Below are 19,108 nucleotides of genomic sequence, written 5' to 3'. Positions count from 1 at the left end.
CCACTGTCGTTAATAATTATTACAACAAGCGAAGTGACTGACTGGAAGCGCTCTGCAAGACAAGACAGACATGGCAGGGAAAGCAGAGAGCTGCGAAGCAGCGTGCTGCCAGGCTGGAGAGAGCAACAGTGACAAATCTAGAGTTCACATCCCAGAGTAGCCTGATGCGCAAGGACACAAATGTCTTTGGACTTGGAGAAGGCTGGCACAGTTTGGCTCCTTGCTATAGAGCTACTTTGTGTAAGATGGCAAAGGTACCTCTGATAATGAGATTCTGCATCTTGCTCTTAATGGTGATTATTGGTTGTTGAACAAAATATTGGCCTCTTCTGGTGTGGAAATGGCCATGATCCTAAGCTCTGTCTGTAGTTTCTCTTTTTTAAAGTGTAATATCTGGGACCGCAATTGTATGCCTTTCTGGGGAATATGTAAAGGAATTTTCTTATGTTTGTATTTTGAAGGAGCAAAGAAAGTCTCACGTGTAACTTTTTCTTCTTTGCTTTGTTTCCAGGTCTCCCTCTCCCACATGTGCTCATTTCCATCACTTCTCATGCATGCACAGTCACCACCTTTTAATATTTTTTCTTGCCTTTTTTTTTTTTTTTTTGCTGCTTCTCGGCTTCTCCTAGCAGCAGAGAGAAGTGGTCTAGAATCTTTCAAATCCATTTAATTTGTGTGTTTGTTTTTAGCTGTAATGCTTCCCCCTGCAGCAGCCACTCCTCATTCTAGTCAAAGTGCCATTGCCAGCAGCATGGGAAAGCGCAACTGCGAAGGAATACAAGCTTAGTCCAGTTGAGGAAATTAATCTTTTGGATCCAGAGAAGGCATCAAGGCATGAGAGAATGTGTCATCTGTGAATTGTTTGGTTTATGTAATAGTCAAAAATCTGGGCTTGATTTCAGGGCCTGTACTATTCCCTTGTCATCTTCTCTGACCTAGCAAAGTTTGGATGTTCAGTAAGTGCAGGACATGCAGGACGTATTCCGCCTTGATTCTTTTAGAGGATCTAAGTATGGTTTGAGAAACTCCCCTCTGCCTTCCCTTCTCTGGCAGAAAGCAAGCTGTTATCTAGCTCATGTCTCCCCGCTACCATCCAAGTTAAAAAACAAGTTGATGAAATCTTCAATATTGAATTTCAGAAAACTGTGTTCTCTTCACATGCAGCTTTTGAATATGAGAAATGTCCCAGATGTTTATAACCTCATGTGAGGCCTTCTACAAAGCTCATTTGGTTCAAAAGAGGTATTAATCACTGTGAATGGTTATTAAATTGCTCCCACCTCCAACATCTGTATGACCAGTCTATTTTAGGGTGTGAAAGCAATCTCCAACTTAATGTTTTAATGTATTTAAAATAGTGGATATTGTACTCTCAGCAAAGTTCATTTAACAGAAGATGACCAAATACGAAAGAGGGAAAAGAGGAGAAAATGTCTGCCTGGATGTTACTTAAATTAACACAAAATATCTAAGGCCACCAGTCACTTTTTTTAACCCATTACAAAAGCTGCTTTTGCAAACAAGTTTATGAACTCCAAGTCAGAAACAGTGTGCCATTGATCTCAGCTGGCACTCTGTGAAAGAAACTCTTGTTTGTGTAACAGAGGATGCTGTAGGTTGTATCTAAGAAGCTCTGGTGGTGTGTAGAACACCTGCTCAACACTTGTCTTTGGCTCTTACCCATAAAACCTTTTATTTTTTTGTCTTAAATCAAGTTTTGGAAGCTTTAAGAGTCTTGGGAAATATAAATGTGAAATTGACCGCACAATGTCATTTAACTTAAGAGTAGGAAAAGTGTTGCTTTCTGGGTTCTTAATTAAAAATCTCGCTACTCTTTCATTTGGTGTCTTCATTTTGTGACCTATAATTAGGCACTGTCTTTCCTTCCAGAAGCAGTTCCATTTCAGGACAGAATAGTTAACATGACTCTTGTTCTTTTAAACTTGTTTATTTTATTTATTTTTAATACTACATATTTGGTAGTACTTTGGAGCTAATATTATTATAGTCAGGCCTGTGCTGCGTGAATAATGCCATGGCTGAAGTTGTGGCTTCCCAGGAACTCAGAGGCAGCACCTAGTATTTGTCTTACTGTGCACTTGCAAAGCATTTTGGAGATTATGAGTGCAGAGTCTGCTTGGTAGGAAGACAAAAGAAAGGTAAAGAGAAATTAAAGAAGTTTAAAAAAAAGAGAAAAAAAAAAGTGAGACTGGAGTTTTTACTGCAGAAAGTGTGAGTATACTATGGATTTGGGATTGAGATAAAAGGGAAACTACAGTTTTAGGATTGTCACATAGTGACAGCTCCCCAGCTGTCCCTCTGCTTTTCTGCCAGCTCTGTCTGCCTGCTCACTTTGTGCAGTTTTCTCGTGTGGCTGCATGGCAAGGATCAGGGAAAAGCTTTGTTTTAGGATTGGTATCTTCTCCCAGCAACAGCATTTTGCGATAGGACACCCAGTCCGTAGTCTTTTACCTCCTCCTTCCCAGGAATGAGTTCTCAGCTGTCTGCTTCTGTTCCTACCAGCTGCAGTGTCTGGGGCTGTTTAAGTTGGTAAATTGCTTTGAGATCCTCCAAGATGAAAGGCTCTACTTAAGTGAGATCATTATCATCCTCTACCTTTCTCCACTCCCTCCTGTCGGCCCAGGCTCCTTTTCTCAAGGCAGGGTCTTGCACAGGACTCTACATTCCAGGCTCGCTGCAGTGCGTAGCTCACACGCAAGTTATAACTTCCAGACCTGGAGTTGTTTGACGCCTCTCAGTGCTTAAAAGCTGAAGGCTGAATATATATGTTTGCCTGAGCTGATGCCAAAATACTTAGCACTCGCCACATTGAGATCTTGCTTCTGAATTTGTGTCTAACTTCATGTTGTTTTGTGTGCTTGGAGAAACTGTACAGTTCTCTTCCTCCCACTTCTTAAGTACTTACTCATTCTAGGAAGCATTCCAGCTATAATGTTGTTCTATGATCCTACACTGTATTCTTATAACCATACTTTGTTCATGTGGTTAAACTGTAAGCCTGTCAGGGCAGGGATTTCATGCCTGTCTGGTGTAGCAAATTTAGGGAGCAGAACCCCAGCGTGTGTTCAGAGCGCTCTGTAATTCAAAATCTGTAAAATGGTGTTTGGACAGGAGAATCTCTGCTTGTTTAGCTGCACTTCTAGCTGTCATCCTCACCTTCCATATTTTAACCAACTACTGTATTGTTGTTTTTTCCTTGTATAGTATCATTTTTTCCCCTGTATATCATCTTTGTGTGTTTATTCCCAGTGTCATTCACATTCCACAGAAATTTCCCTTTTTTCTACTAAAGTGAGGTCATCTTAAACCTGTGTTTATGATATTGCAGTAATTTCCATGGCAGTAGACTATGATATCATCAGTGGAGGATTATGCCCTTCCTATGTGTGTTAGCAATTAAAAATTATGGTTTGTGAGATAAAACTTGTGTTTACCAGGCTTTTAAGTTTACTCCATATGAGGCAGGGAAACTATTGCTTAATTCTCAGGAGAGTTCACTTGGGTAATGGAGTAAATGAATTAAGAAACGTTTTGAGCCTAGCAGGTGATAAGTTATTTGGGGTATATTTTTGATGGCAGGAGAAAATCAGCTGCTCCATCTTGTGTTCTCTCACCACGCAAAGCACACTCGTTGCACACACCATGATGGTCCTTATTGTTTTATGTTATTCAGAGCTACTTAATAACTTAACTTTGAAGATCATAATTTTCCCGTCTCACCAGACAGGGATTTTTCCCCTTCAAAGGTCAGTAAACTTTTCCACACTACCCACAAAAGTGAAACAAGTACTTACCAGTCTTTGCATCTCCTAGTAATGGTGCCTATTTGCTGGCTATCAGTAGCTGAATCTCTTTGGTAAGTCTCCCTAGGTATGTACATGCTTTCTTATGGGCTGGTGACAGCGTTACAGCAATTGTTAATGCTACAAAATGAATATGGTGGATTCACGGTGTAATTTATTTCATCCTTGAAAGTACTTCAGATTTTAAAGCAAAAGAGGTAGAGTTTTCCAAGCAAGCTGAAGTAAAAAGGGAGGGAAGAGAGGCTAGTTAAAAATTAAAATATAAAAAAATGAGACTATTAGTCTAGGTATTCCAAGACAAGACAAAATTTGCAGCCATTTTTAGTTTTGTAGTTTAATTATAGAAATGTACTATTACTGTGCACATTTCATCCTGTTTCTTTTCCCAAGCACTAGAAATAAACTGTCATAAAGTATCTGTTTAAATAAAGTGAACCATTTAAAATAAAATTCAAAAGGACATCCTCTCACTAAGTACAAGACTTATGTGTGTCCATTTGCAATGGTGGTCTGGTATGTAGCAAGGAGTTCCCTGAAATTATTACTAAGTTAGGAGCATTACTACGAAGAAACTCCTTCACCCATTAAAATTCATGTATGGAAACAGAAATAGGCTGGAATGGAAACAAGGAAAGAAAGACTGAGTTATTATATGCAGGTTTTTGGAGACTTGAGATTACTAATGCCCTAAGAGATCTGGCACGTATTTACTAAGCATGCAGTCAGCTGATAGGGCTAACATCTGACTGTGCAGCTTCTCTTTCATTCTGCATTCATGGTAAGGTCTCTCTGGGCCCTGCCAATGCCCAAATGAAGCTTCTGAAGAAAATGAAAGATCAGGAAATAGTAACATTACGATCACAGAAGAGGTTGTTGGGAGAATTGCCAGTGTCCAATATCAACATCAGAAGTGAAGGGTTTGTGTTCATTTCTGCTCCGGCAAGATGCCGTTTTAATTCAGCGATGCACAGCAGCATATGGTCATTGCTTCACATTGTGTCATCCCATTTTCCAGACAGCACAACTGCCGTCTTCTGCTTTCTGGAGCATTCTTGGGCATCTGTGCAGTTGCAAGAAAATAGAACGTACAAAAGTAATAAATTGGGCATTGCCAATGCTTCAGGGTGTTTCTTTGGCTTTTGCTGTAACATAATGATTCAGATTGAATATTATGTTGTGTTATTAATAAATCTATGGTTGTTTGCCACACATAAATTCCTTCCACATAAATTACAGAATTTTGGCTGTTTTCCTGGCTATTATTGGAATATGGTGACTATTTAAGTTAATACATCTCTCGCCTGCTCAGTCTGGAGATATTTGCTATACAATATTCCTAATAGTCAAAGGGGAAATTGTCTGAAGAAACTCCTTTGAAAATATTTGTTAAAATAAATACAGTTCTTAGGTATTATACTGTGACACCCAAAACTGAGAACATTTTATTTTCTTCTCCTTTATGAGACACAGAATGCCATGATGAGTTCTCTTCCATCTTATTAATGAGTTATTTGATGGCCGTACTGTTAATGGAAATACCTTCTTCCTAGATATATTTCTAGGCAAAAACATCTTTGGGTGAATTTTAGTACTTGTGACAGTAAGGAGCTGCTGGCACAAATCAAAAGCTGCAGTAAAAATCTTACAGAGTTGATGGTAACGAATTTGTGTAAAAGCACTCTGGGCAGGCATATATATGACGTTGCCTGCAGGAGCTGTCTGAGCTGTTCTCTCCATTGGAGTTTACCAGAAAGGTTTTGTTTTGCCTGTTTTTATGGTTCCAGTTGCTAGCCCCTATATCAAGCAACAGTAAGTTATGTGATGCTGACATCCCTGCTTCCTTCCAAGCCTAGTATCACATACTTCGAGCCTAAAGAAAATACAAAGTGATTTTTCACCAGCGTGTTGCCTAAGTAGGTGCGGCTGTATAGAACACGTTGATCTTTGTGGCAGCTAATTATAAAATAAGAAGGTGGTAATGTTCCAGAATGTATCAGTTGTTGCTCTCCTATGGGTTTTATTATTCTTTCTTTTCCTTTCTGACTTAGACCATTTTTAATTCTGTTTCCTGTACTAGATCAATAGCATGTCATCCCTGAACCATCTTTGATTTCCTCTTTCTTGCCTCCACCTCTCATTGTTATCTTCCTACATCATGTTCTTATAGTGCTGTTTTCTGGATTGTTTTTTTCCTGTCTCTCATCTTTCCAAAATTAACTCCTGCTTCCAAAGGACCATAATTCCTTTTTGCTGATTTACCCCATCCATCACTTCCTATACCTCCTATCCTCTGTCAGATTCCTCTTTACAAAATGCAGAAGCCTTCGTAGTATAAATAGGTAAAAAGGATAAAAAGATATGTTGGACAGAGCTTAAACATAAAGGATAGAAATAATTAGGGAGGATGGGTTATGTTTAGCACTCAGCTGGCTAAACAGGCATTTTTTGTGTTCATGGCCGTAATAAGACTGAATATACCTTCTTCCATCTCATTGTCTGAGCCTGCTAATATTTTTCATTGGGAATATCCTGTTAGTGTTTAGTGGTTTTTTTTTTTTTTTTCTCTACAGGAAGGACCAAAAAGAAAAATGACCTGTTGAGAAAAGCCACTGGTACTTTTGCTGGAGCTTGGAGGCCTCCATGTAGTGAAAATGAGCAAATAGTCCATCCGTTTCCACTCCCTGTTGCTAATGAAATTCTAAGCATTAATGAAGACATTGGCTTGGATTATCAGCTGACTTCACAAGTCAGTGTTGTACAGATTTGTGTCTTTCTGATATTTAGAGATCTATGTTCCCCCCAAGAGAGCTTAGATAGTGAAAAGGTACTTGAGGTACTTGCCTAGAGGAGATTCCTGCTTGTGACAGCTGAGTTAACCTTGACCAGGAAAGCCCAAGCACCCCACCACACACACTGCAAATTTTCAGCGTTATGCCAAAAGCTTTAGTGTTATATTAACTTAAGATTTTAATAGATGGCTTTATAATTTGATTGTACTTCAGATAGAAATTATTTTTTTTAATAGTGAATTGAGGATGAATTTCAACATAATAACCTGTCTGCTGAAACCATTGAGAATTTGGGATATTTAGTTTAAATATATAACTTTCACCTTATGGTGAAATTGGCCCACCCCCTCCAACATCTTATTTCCACACTGTTCAATGTTTTCTGTTAAATCTTGTCTTTAAAAGGTAGAGAACAGATAAATTGTCTCGTTTATCTTGATCCTTGAGCACGTAATTATCAGTATAATTATCTTTGCTAGGATTGCAAGGGTTTTGTGTTTTGTTTTGCTTCGTATTGCTTTTCACTTTAAGCCTGGTATTTCATCATGATATAATTCAGTTCAACATAGGAACTGTAGGCAGCCTTCTTTATACTGGGTGAGCACAGTATGTCTCAGAGACAGCCTATTCTAACATCCACAGCAGAGCGCCTTAGAAATAATTATGTAACTACAATCCAAAAATAATGTAATTGAGAGACATCAATGAAGATCAACGTGGGAGGGAAATAAAGTCAGAGTAGTAATTTTGAAAATTTCCACAATCTTTCTTAAATATAAAACAGATGTTTGGTAAGAATGATGGAATGTTTGCTGAGACTTAAATATCTTTAGATAGATTCATATTTGTGTTTTTTTTTAATAAAATCTCTTCACAGCTTTGAGTTGAGAATTACCTGTACCACGGATTATGAAACCACCAGTGCTGTGCCCACCTTTTCCCTAAAGTCTAACTGCTGCTGATATAAGGAAAAGTTATACATTTGTTGTGCCCTGAGAAAGCTTTTCACTTTAGGAGATAGTCCAGTAAACAATTCCTTTATGTTGAAGGTTTCCTACCGCTAAGAAATTCAGGAATTCTGTCTTGATTACAACCTTCTTTCACCAAAGTGCACTACTGTGTGTTACCATAAATGTCTAAGGACATTCACCTGGATAGATCATTCATGTTGGCTTTGCTTTTTAATACCTGGTAGGGTAAAATTTGCTTCTGTGCAGAGGATCAGCAGAAATACTCACTGAAGTTCCTCTTCGAACCTGATTTTGAGGTCTAAAGTGGGATTTGAAGAGCTCTGGAAGTTTGTTCTCATTCCACATGGTATAAATTCTTGTTATCTTAAATTGAGGTTGTAGTGATACAGTATTATTTTGGAAGAGACAAAACTCTCATAAGAAATTATTGCTGTACTGTCCTTCCTACCTGTAGTCTCAGCCATTCATTTCATTTTCTCCCTTGCTAGATATTCACACCAGCTGTGTCAGTTCAGTTGTTTACCCACTCAGTAATGAGAGAGTCTGCCTTAAATAAATAAATAAATAAAACATTTTTATTGTGTGTTTGGTATACGTATTTTCCCTGGTGGCAAAACTGATTGAAAAGATTCCTTCTGCTCTGCACCAATTCATCATTCATTTGTTTGTGCTGTGGAAACAGATTGTAAATTATATAAAATCACATGGGTCAGTATCTTCTGACTGCTCCTTAATAATTTTTTCAGTCGTTAATGATCAGAAATGAGACTAAGCACCTAGAGCTGAATAGGCTTACCCAAATCTAGCCAACTGTTTAACTAAATAACCAAACCATATTAAGCTGAAATCCTGAGGTAGTCTCTTCACAAATACTGAAATTTTTCTGTCTTCCGATAAGGTATTTTAGGGAATTATTGAAAGGGATGAAAACATAAAGAAGTCACAAACATCAGATTTTAAAAAGAGTTGAGGTCTTTTTGTCTCTGTGTTATGGATCCTTTCCCATAGCACATGATCAAGTCTGCAAAATATTAAGCTAGACAAAAAAGACCAAGGCTAAACCAAAAAGTTAAGCCAGATCCAAAAGAGGTCTGGGGCTTTTTCACCACAACATTTTACTGATATTCCCAGTTAGGGGCAAGAACTGTTTTTTGCTTTGTAGTTGTTCTGTGCTAAGAACCATGAAAGCCCAGTAAGTTCCAGGTAGTGGACAGTGACTAGTTACAGCTACTCTGGTATCACAGGGATTTTCCTCATCCTGGGGAATTCCCAGGAGGGGAGAAAGAGCCAGTTTTGTTCAGTCATTCAGAGGGAATGAGTCAAAGCAGTAGTCTAGGCCTTCTGCTATATTCTTCTTTATTAAGATAGTTTTAAATGTAGGAATTTTGCTTCTGTTTGTATTGATGTAGTGCCTAGAAAACAAGATTTTCTCATATTGAAGATTGGACCAGACGTGAAAATGTTAAAGACACAGATTGTAAATCATGTAAAATCACACAGGTCTCAAAAAAAAAAAAAAAACTCTGATGGAATAATGTGGCCTAAGATGTAGAGATCGCAGCTCCTAGATGGTCTTCACCTCTCTTCTGGTGAAAAAAGAAAGAAAATGCCTGAATGTTTCTTTTAGTACTAGGTAAATGGCGATTATGTTAGTTAATGCCTCACTTCTGATCTAACATACAGATTTGCTTCCCCTCTGAATTACCTGATGAGGATTTATTTATTTAAAGAAAAATGGTTATGTACTTTTCTATTTGCTTGTGCCGAAGAGAACATCACGTGTCACAAATGCAGGAATACTTTCTACTTTTCCTCAACATTTCTAATGAGCTAGGTATGCTGCTCTACTTAATTCAAGGAGTATCGATAGTCAAGTAGCAGCTTCACGATCAGCCGAGGGCAGTCGGAGTGTCCTGCTGCCGGAACAGGCCCTTTGCTCCTCCCCTGGGTCCTGGCTGCAGGCTAACTGTGATAAGGTGCCTGTATGGCACTTTCATGGGCTGAAAACAGGGAATAGATGCTGGTTAATTGTCCGGTTTCTTTAAAAATAAACCATGATTTCTTTAAAGATAATTTCTGCAAATGCTGCTCATATATTTCCCTCCCTTTCCTCTTCCTCCTCCTTCAGACTCTGTATCTATGATTTTGATCTAGTCACTGCTTAGAAGAGAGCTTTTCAAGAAAATCTAGAATACCATGCAAAGTGGCAGTGGTGACTCACTAAGTTGCACCTTCACTTCTGATTTGGTGCTTCAGCAAGTTGGTGAATCTGTAATAAGGTCATCCTTCCTGAAGGATGGCTGTCTGCAAGCAAAAGTGCTGATCAGCTGTAGCCCTTAAGGGCACTTCTGCACATCCGTTTTGGAGGAGAGGGTTGAAGCCGGCACAGTGGTGAAATTCCAATTTGGGTACTTTTGTTTGTCTCAGACCTCTGAAATTTAGCTGTTTGCAATATGCTTCATTTCCTGCGCAGAGGTACGGGCAAGTGTTGCTGTGTGCCCTTATGTTTGCTAAATACTGTTTTGTGAAAACGCTGCTGAAATTCGGGCGTAGTTATGTTCCTTTATTTGTAATGTCCAAAGTATTTTAAGGTGTTTAAATGTGAAAGTTTCTCTGTAAGCATGATTTTTTAATCATTTTATTTTACTTAGTAAGTGTTGGGAGCAGAATTTTAAATTTAGTTTCTGGTTATTCATTAGACATAAAAGATCAATACATTGGTTATATACTTTGTACCATTCTCTGAAAGCTGAGCAGAGTTTTTCACATCAGCTCAGAGCAGAAAGTTGGATTGCAACCCACGGTAGGTTTTTCAAGTTAATGTTTTCAGATTACGTCAAAGTAGTAAATGACTTTACAAAGCATTTTATGTAACAATGCTGAAAGCCAGTGTGACAGTTTTTCTAATTAATTTATTTAGCCTAGTTTTTGGAGTAGCATTAGCTGTTTCATCACTTTTAGGATATTATGAGTGTTCTTTGTGGCACCATCAATAAGCCAAGAATTTATAGGGTTTCTTAATCATACAGATTACTCATCATTGCCTGCTCATAGCAGAAGCCTACAATGCTCATTAAAATTGTCTCATGTGAAACAGAGTTCAGTAATCTTGTATAGTTGCAGAATTAAATGACAATTAAATTAGAATAGCATTACATTAGAAAAATATGTGTTTCTTGAATACCTGTTTCAGTGAAAGTGAACTGTCCAGATTTATGCATAGATCAGTGATCTGAATTTGTTTAATATGAAGGATAAAAATAGGCTGTGGGAGTGGGGAATTGTTCCCAAAGGATTTGCCATCATGCTTGAAATTTAATGATTTTTGTTGTTGTTGTTTACAATGAGCTACAGGAACTTGCCACATGTTCTTGCCTACTCGGTTAGCCTATTTTTAAAATTGACTAATTATAAATCCTGTTCCAACTCGATCCTTTGCCCTTTGCTTTGTACCTTTTCATCAAAACAATGAAAAAGGTCATCCTCCCGTCTTCAGCAAGCTGCCTGATGCCCACAGGCAGCTGCTGCGCCGTGCTGCTTTAAACGCCGAGGCCTCGGTTCCCATCTCACCCCGCTTGTTTTTTTGCCGGTAAAATTACGTTGCTTTCACTGGAGTTGCACTTGGATGCCAACAGAAGTGAGAGAAGAATCAAGTCGTGGTCTAGTCGCTGGTAGGATAGGAATATGCATGGTGGGAAATGCATATTGACTCCAAAAGCAGCACTATCAACAGGTGTCTTCTGAAAGGTTGCAATCGCTAATCTTTGTCTGAAAATATATTCGTGCTCGGTGGAAACATTCTGTTTGGAATAGGCAATAATCTTCTCAAAGCACCCTAAGGAAGGAAAATGCTTGGGGACTTGATACCTTTTTCTTACTGTGGAATCTAAATGAGAAGACGTCATGACCTGTTGGTTGGAGTTGAGCTCTGGTTTTGGTTTTGTCCCTGGCTCCTTAGTTGACCTGAGGCACAGAAAGGCAAAAGGACTTGCCAAAGTTCACACCCACAGAACAGGGATAACGACGCTGTTCTTAATGAGATCTGTGGATGAAATGAATTATACAGGAGCTGCTATTACTATCTATTGCCAAGGCTGCATGAAATAACTATTCTTTATGGAGTGACACCCAGTTTCAGAAGTGCACATGCACGACCCTGGCATTGACTGAATAGGAGCTTCCTTGCCAGAGTCTTGTGGCCTTCATTCTCAGTTCCACAACCGTCATTATTTTGCCTTCTAATGGCACAGGAGCTGGTGAAAATAGCAATAAATTACAGATGTTACCATTAATAAACAATATTTATCTGCACTCATTACACCTTGTTACCTGAAGCCTTAACAGTCGCTCATTGTTATAAACAACCTGCCAGGTGCTACTATGAGGAAACAGATCAACCTTAGTGACCCTTTCCATATATATCAGGCACTGAATATAATTGTTTTTTAAAGGTGGTATGTTTTTATTTAAAGTGACATAAACATTTCCCAGCAGAATGTTCCCAGATCTGTCTCTCTGGAAACAAAGCAAGTGCCCCGAGCTGTGTGCGTGAGCCCTCGGGGCCTCCTCCGTGGTCACCCACACAAACTAGGGACCTGCTGCTCCCGTTCCACCTTCACAGGAAAAACTGGACTGCGGTGTTAGCAAATAGTCGCACGTACAGTTTGCATCCTGACCTGCATGTCTGCAGCTTCTGACGGAGCCATGATCTGCAACAGCTCCTATAAAGCACAAAAAAATATATATTTCTGGAGATTCAGCACTAGTTTAGCTCCAGTAGTTTTGTTTCAAGTTTTCTCAGTTTTGCAGTGATCCTAAAACTTAGGATTGATGGATGCTGAATTGCAAATTAATAGGAAGAAATGCTTGCCTTTTCCTGATTTTTTTTCAGCTAATGTGGATAGCAAAACCTCTGTTATGCCGTTATCTCCATTAATTGTTCAGCAGACAGGAATGTGCTCAGAAGTTGCAGCACAAATTCAGCTTGCAGTGCACACGCATTTTGCATATCCTTTCCAAACGCACTCTGCACTGCGCCGCTGGTGCGGAAGCCTCCCCAACTCACCCCCTCTTCAGAACTGGAGGCCTGGGAACTCTGAACCTGTTCTAGGATTTATTGGCAAAATAGTGTTACGAAATGACAGACCAGAGCTGAAGCTAAACCCTAAACTCTTCCTCCCTAGGACAAAGTCCTCTGTATTCTTGCAGACTCCTCTTTTCTCAGTGCCCCTTTTCTTCCCTGCAACTTTTGGAAGGCTGCCTGGGCCAGCTGTCACTTGGCTGAATGGGTGGCTATTGCCTGCTAGGAGGCCGTCCTTCCACCAGTGACATGAACTTGCCTGTTAGCGAAGAAATAGAAGAAAATCAGTTTTTAAATCCCATGCCTGCAAGGCATTCTTCAAGGAGGCAGAAATTTTGGTAATTCTTGTGTTGTAAAGACAGATTTGAGTTGTACCTTTTTAACAGAAACGGCAAAGAGAAGGTAGCCTTCTGCATTCAGAGAAATTCTTCATATACTGTCTCTGGTGCATTTTATTTCTTCTGTCTTTTGCTCAAAATACCAAAACATCTGCTAAGCTTTTCAAAAATTACATTTTTTTTTCCAAAATGGTAACTAAACCAGACACTTTTGAATACAGATGATGGATCTGCACTTGTATTAGTGCATCTGGTTCTGGGCACCCATCCTCAGAAAGATGCAAATACATTTGGAGCGAGTTCAAAAAACACCAAAATGTTGAGAAGTTGTAAAGTTTGATTTATGAGAGAGAAAAAAATAAAAAACTTAAATATGTACAGTGTGAGTGACAGCAGAGGGGAGGAAGGTTTTGATAATGATCTACAATTTCTGATGGGTGTGAACACCAACAAGGTGAAAAGTTAGGGCGGTTCAAGGAGACATAATTAGATGCTATGAAATTAAATGAACAATATGTAAACTTGAGCTGAACATTACAGAAAAACAACATAAGCAGTGAGATCTATACATTTATTATTTATCTGTATTGTGCTAGCCCTGAGAAATCCCAGTCAGTTCAAGTGCTCTTTTTCTTGTAGAGACACAAAGCACAGACAAAAGAAACGCAATCACTTGGTTGAGTAATGAATGAGAAGCTTGTCTGGCTGGCATATAGGGAATAAGCTTAAATTGGTGATACCTGAAGTAGAGACCCTAAAAGATCTTTTTTTTTTTCCCTTTTTTTTTTTTTTTTTGTATTTTGGCTGGCTGTTGTACCATTTAGTGTTGTAAGAGTGTAATTCTTATTTTGAAGATGCTTGCTATTTTCACTCACTAATGTATGTAAATGTCGTTTTAAATTGGACTAGCTTTACCACTCGATTGCCAAGAGCTGGAGAAACTATCCTTGGACATAAGTTTCTCATTGGTTTTGGTGGGAAAGGGGCCAACCAGTGTGTCCAGTCGGCTCGACTTGGGGCCAAGACCTCGCTGATCTGCAAGGTAAGCACTGACTTGCTCTTGGATTGCAGCTGCACAGTTCATGCAAGTTCCAGTTAAACTTTAGATGATTTACAGAAAAGTTGTCATTTTTCTTAATCTTGCTCTTACTCTCTTTTCTTTTCCTGATTTCAACCATAAATTTAAGTGTGGACTATGGCCAGGAGGCTGTTTTTACAATATTAAGAGCACCACCAGACCCAAAGAATGGCTAGAGATCTGCCAGAAATTGCATACAATCAAAGATTGCAAAACCCAGACTGATGTGCCGTGAAAAGGAGATTTAGGGAAAGTCTGAAATGTTGAAAATTCAAGTGAACTTGGTTAGCCCCTCCTCTTCATGGTGCCAGTTTTAAAGCTGGTGATGACATTCAGTTTGCTATGTGCCATAGCCAAGTGAAATTTACTCTGTCAATGATTGTAAATCAAACACTGACCATGGGTCTGTGTTTATGGGTTATATTGGTTATTATGGGGTTTGAGTGATCATTACTAAGGCTAAGATACACTTTTTTTTGTCTCTTCAGTCTTAGTTTCTGTCCCATGATAGCTGTGGACAAAACTTGACACTCTGGCCACACTTTGTTATTGCCATAGCTGGGGGAGGATGCTAGATTTGTTGGATCATTCATCATCATCAACTGTATTTTTTTTTTGAAAAGTACTGGAAATATATCAAGAAATCCTTCTTTACTGTTTTTCCAGTGTGATATTTATGCTAAGGAAGGATAGCTATAAAAGTAAATTATATCTACAGGCATTTATGTGGGTCACTATCACTATCTGGTCAGTGCTCTTTCATACTGAGGGTGTTTCTGCTTTGAGAGTGATGTGTATTTGATCATCTTTGTATTCAGAGCAATCAGATTCAAGCACAAGATGAATTGGCAATGAATTCTCTGCTAACATTTCTTGTTAAATGTTAAGGGGTTTATTTCCCCTGAAAGTGTGAATTTTGTTTTATTTTTTAAATGGTCTTGACTATACTCTGCCAGTGAATACATATTTCTGGAAAGATTTGCATTCTTAATAAAATTTCATAGTTGGTATTACTGCTAATGGCTTTACAAAACCTTTTTTTCCTTGTTCTAATAAAACCTAGTCCTATTTCTTTCTTTCTGTTGTGTGTTTATTGGTGAGGAGAAGCAGGAGAGAATAACACGTTAGCATTTGGTATTTTTTATTAAAAAGTTAATATTTACTTTTGAAATTAAGAAAAAGTACTTCATAGCTTCAAAAATAGTCTCACCTCAAAGCAGTACAATCTTATATCTGCATGGGCCAATGGGATAGTATAAAGTCTCTCACTGGATATGACTAAGAACAGCTGGGTAATAACAAACCATTACAGTGGAATTATTTTGACTTTAACAAGTCATCTTAAGGATTCAAGTTCTTAAAGTTAGATTCCCTTCCCTTGCTTTGTGCTTAAGTTAAGGTGCAGCAACTGCTTCTCCCACCTGAACTTCTGGGATTTAAGTTGGTATTAACTTAAGAGCCAGAGCCATGTTCCACAGGAGGGTGACATCTTTTTATGAGAATTGCAGCTTAGGGGAGTAGATGTAGACATCTCAGATCAAGTGTAAAATCATCCTTCACACCCTAGCGCTTTCAAATACAAAAGAGATCCAGCAACCATCAGCTGAGGGTTGAAGAAAGAGAGTTTTAGGATGATTTACAGTTATGACTAGAGCTGCCATAGAATACTGTGGATTTTAATTTAAAATCCAAATACTGTGTTTGGCTTGTAGAAGTGACAAACATCATGTTACTTCTGTCTGAATCTGTGGAAATGGCTGATGTTCGTCTGCATTACCAATGTGTAGCACAGTATCACTCTTAAATTCCCCTTCTCAGGTTTGCTCAGTGTGCTAAAATAACACAGTGATGGATTAGTTGCCACTTCAAAAAGACAAGAAAGACACAGGTAGAGAGCAATATAGAAGATTGTAGTCAGGCTACTAAAGGACTTCAGAAATTAAATGAATAGCTCATGGTCATACAAGAATCCTGTGGCAGTACTGAAAAATGCACAATGGTCCTTGAGGGTTCCAAGCTCCCCCGTTGGCCATTACCAAACCTTTTAAACTTGGAAGATGAAGATGTTGGAGGAAAGCCATCTGAAGGAAGCCGTATGCGCTGAAGAAAGTCTGGTAAACAATCTGGGACATCATTGCTGGGCATTGATGTCACTGGCTTCATCCTGCATATACTAAATTTTACTGAAGCCCCAGCTGCATGTGATTATTGCTGAGGAAAAGGAGTGCTCTGTTACTCTTTATGTAGGCAACGATTTTTCTCTCTATAGTTCCAAATGGTCAAAGACACACGGATGGTCTGTAAACCAAATTTAAGAGAACACACTGTAAGCCTGAATGCTTACTTCATTTTAAGAACATATGTATATCTAAATGCAGCTCAGAGTATCACTGATATCTTGCAAATTTTTGTATTATTCTCTCATACTTATTGCTAGTACCTGTTTAATTTGTTAAGCAAGGAAAGGAGTAAACACACTCAAAAATGCACATAGAATAGATGAAGCAAAAATGGTCAAAAAGTACATGTTTTCATTCTAATTAATTTTCAGGAACAGACTGAGTTTAATTCTCTAAGCTGCTAGCATTTTAGCTGTCATATCCATCAACTCTGCTAGCTAGCCATAGAAAACATTTTAGGAAGCAGGGAAAACCCAGGTTGAAAAATACCTAGGTAATTGCACTAATTCTAATTTGAAAACTATGTGATGATAATCATTGTACAAACTGCTATTGTTGTTAAGATCTTAAGAAAGAAAAAATGCTATTTCAGCACATAATGTGTTCTGTGGTCAGCAGACTAAGACATTTATTTTTCTGTTTATCCAATATTCCATCTAGCAGGGAATGAGAAAAAGCAGAGAATATTTAAAACAATGTTATATAATTTGACATGGTCAGTAAATGTGCCTTTAATCTAAAACGAGTCTGATGCCCAATTCTGTGTCTCCCTTGGGGGCAAAGCCTGAATGGAAAGATAAGCCCTTCAAATGCTCTAGGATTAACTGGGCTGGATGCTGATGAACTAACATGGAAAAAACTTTCCAGAGGAGAAGGACCTCCACAGAGACCCCTCTAAGGGCTTCCCTGCAGCACCAAGATTTCTTGCTGTGAGCAGAAATACCAGGGCTGATCTCAGTTGTTATGACAGTTGAACAATAAGGGATGCCTGTGTCTGCTGTGTAGGACCCAGACTTGAAGGAAGTATGTTTTGGTTCCCTTTTTGGAAAATGGTTATGAAATATTTCCCCACTGAAGCAACTGAACAAATGCTGAGATTTCTTGTAGCTGAAGCTTTGTAGCAGCCTGGAGAGGGAGCAGATGATCCCTTCTGGGGGAATTCATTCCAGCAGCAGTAGTAGTTCGGTTGCAAAGGTGTGCGTAGCTCAGGTCTGAAATTGCAGAGAGCTTTAGTCATCCAGCCAAAAGCTACCAGGAGCTGCAGCTTCTGGCAACCTGCCTGCCCTGTCTGGAAAGCTGGGAGTAGTCGAAGATGCCGAAATGTTGTAATGTGCAAACAATGACACATTTACTGACCAAAGTAAATGCTATTTTCACTTGTTAGTGGAACAGTCCATGGGGTTGGGCTACTTTTGACCTAATGTGCTGTCATCCTTTTGTAAAAGATGGGGATCACCCTGAATAATGCTTATAGATGATTCAAGAAGTGAAGTATTCTTCAAAACATGATTATGCAATAGAATATGTCGGGGGAAAGGGTATCCATCTGTGACACTTTGTATTTTAGAATTCTGAGCTGCAGGGTTTGATGTTTATGATCCATAGTTAGTACTCAGGCCTTCTCCAAGCTTCTCACAGTAGGCAACAGAGGCAGCTGCTCTGGGCTTCCTAGTAGCTCTACTGCAGGTTTACTATTTAGTGCTCTTTTATGAGGAGATGGATCATCAAAGCTATATAGACTAAAGACTATAACCAGGATCTTGATTTAACTGCTTATCTGAGAAATACCTTCTTTTCTTTTGCAAAAATGCTGCAGTATTGGTCAGACTTGATAGTGCTCCTGGAAGTGGGAACACAAGCTATACATGTGGAAAACATGGATTAAAACTGGTGAATTTGGCTGGCTTTATAATAAATTTATACTGAATTGTTATTTTGTCATAAAGCAAGTTGTACCATTTTTTCTCCATATACCTCTATTCAGCTTTTGTAATGTGACAAAAACAAATGTTTATCGCTCTGAATAAACAGCAAGCGCAACGGATTAGTGGAGCTGAAGTTACAAGCTCTTTAATTTGCTGTTAGAAAAACAATAGAGCATAGCTTGACTCTCTAACTCCTCTTAGCCTCGTACTGCTGGATGAAAACAAGCAAAAAATGTGGGTTACAAACAGTACATTTAGTACTGAGAAATTATAGAAATCAGCAATCTTATGCTTATAGTCAGTTTCTAGAACATAACCACAGTTTGATGCTTTTTCCACTGGGGAAACTTAAAGCTAGAAAAATCAGAATATGGAGTTCAGTTAGGAAGGACATTTAAATTGCTATTAATGCTTTCAATTTGAAACTGAATAATGTTCCAGAAATACACGATTCAGTAAACTTCCAGATATTACAGTCCCCAGAAAGCTTCAATGTCAAGGGAATAAAGTGGTCGTAAGAGAATGAAATTTTGAATATAGGGACATGGTTGGAGGGGGGAGTTTTGCAAAATTGCATGAGAGATTTGGAGAATCCTGTTCTAATAAATAAAGTGCAAAATAGAGTGCTGTATTCTAATTAAATTTTAGCATTCTGGTGACTAAAGCGGATCCATCTACCTATTTTTCTTTTTTTCTACTAAAGACCTATTCTTTTTCTTTTGTACAGGTTGGGAAGGATTCCTTTGGCAATGATTATGTTGAAAATTTGAAGAAAAACGGTATATCTACAGGTAAAATTTTGTTTTTAAAGAATTATTTTGATTCTTTTTTTAAATTTAATAAATAGAAATGGAGGGTTTTTTAGCTGATTGCTATGGCTATGTTGGTGCAGAAATAGGAATATTTCCACTCATCTGCTCTAC

General features: G+C 38.5%; 1 protein-coding gene across 1 annotated transcript in view; it reads left to right on the top strand.

The window, feature by feature from the left end:
* Nucleotides 1-19,108, top strand: part of RBKS (ribokinase) — a 64,670-nt gene that overhangs the window by 3,549 nt on the left and 42,013 nt on the right. The window contains exons 2-3 of the mRNA XM_088524261.1: nucleotides 13,912-14,044; nucleotides 18,913-18,976. Coding sequence (XP_088380387.1) covers nucleotides 13,912-14,044; nucleotides 18,913-18,976 — 197 coding nt within the window. The remainder of the gene's footprint in view (nucleotides 1-13,911; nucleotides 14,045-18,912; nucleotides 18,977-19,108) is intronic.

Source organism: Tinamus guttatus, unplaced genomic scaffold, assembly GCF_059628265.1.
Source record: "Tinamus guttatus ecotype Peru unplaced genomic scaffold, ASM5962826v1 Tinamus_guttatus_pri_ptg000208l, whole genome shotgun sequence".
Taxonomy (NCBI): domain Eukaryota; kingdom Metazoa; phylum Chordata; class Aves; order Tinamiformes; family Tinamidae; genus Tinamus; species Tinamus guttatus.
Note: the sequence above shows the minus strand (reverse complement) of the source record. Positions and strands in the feature narration are given on the sequence as shown.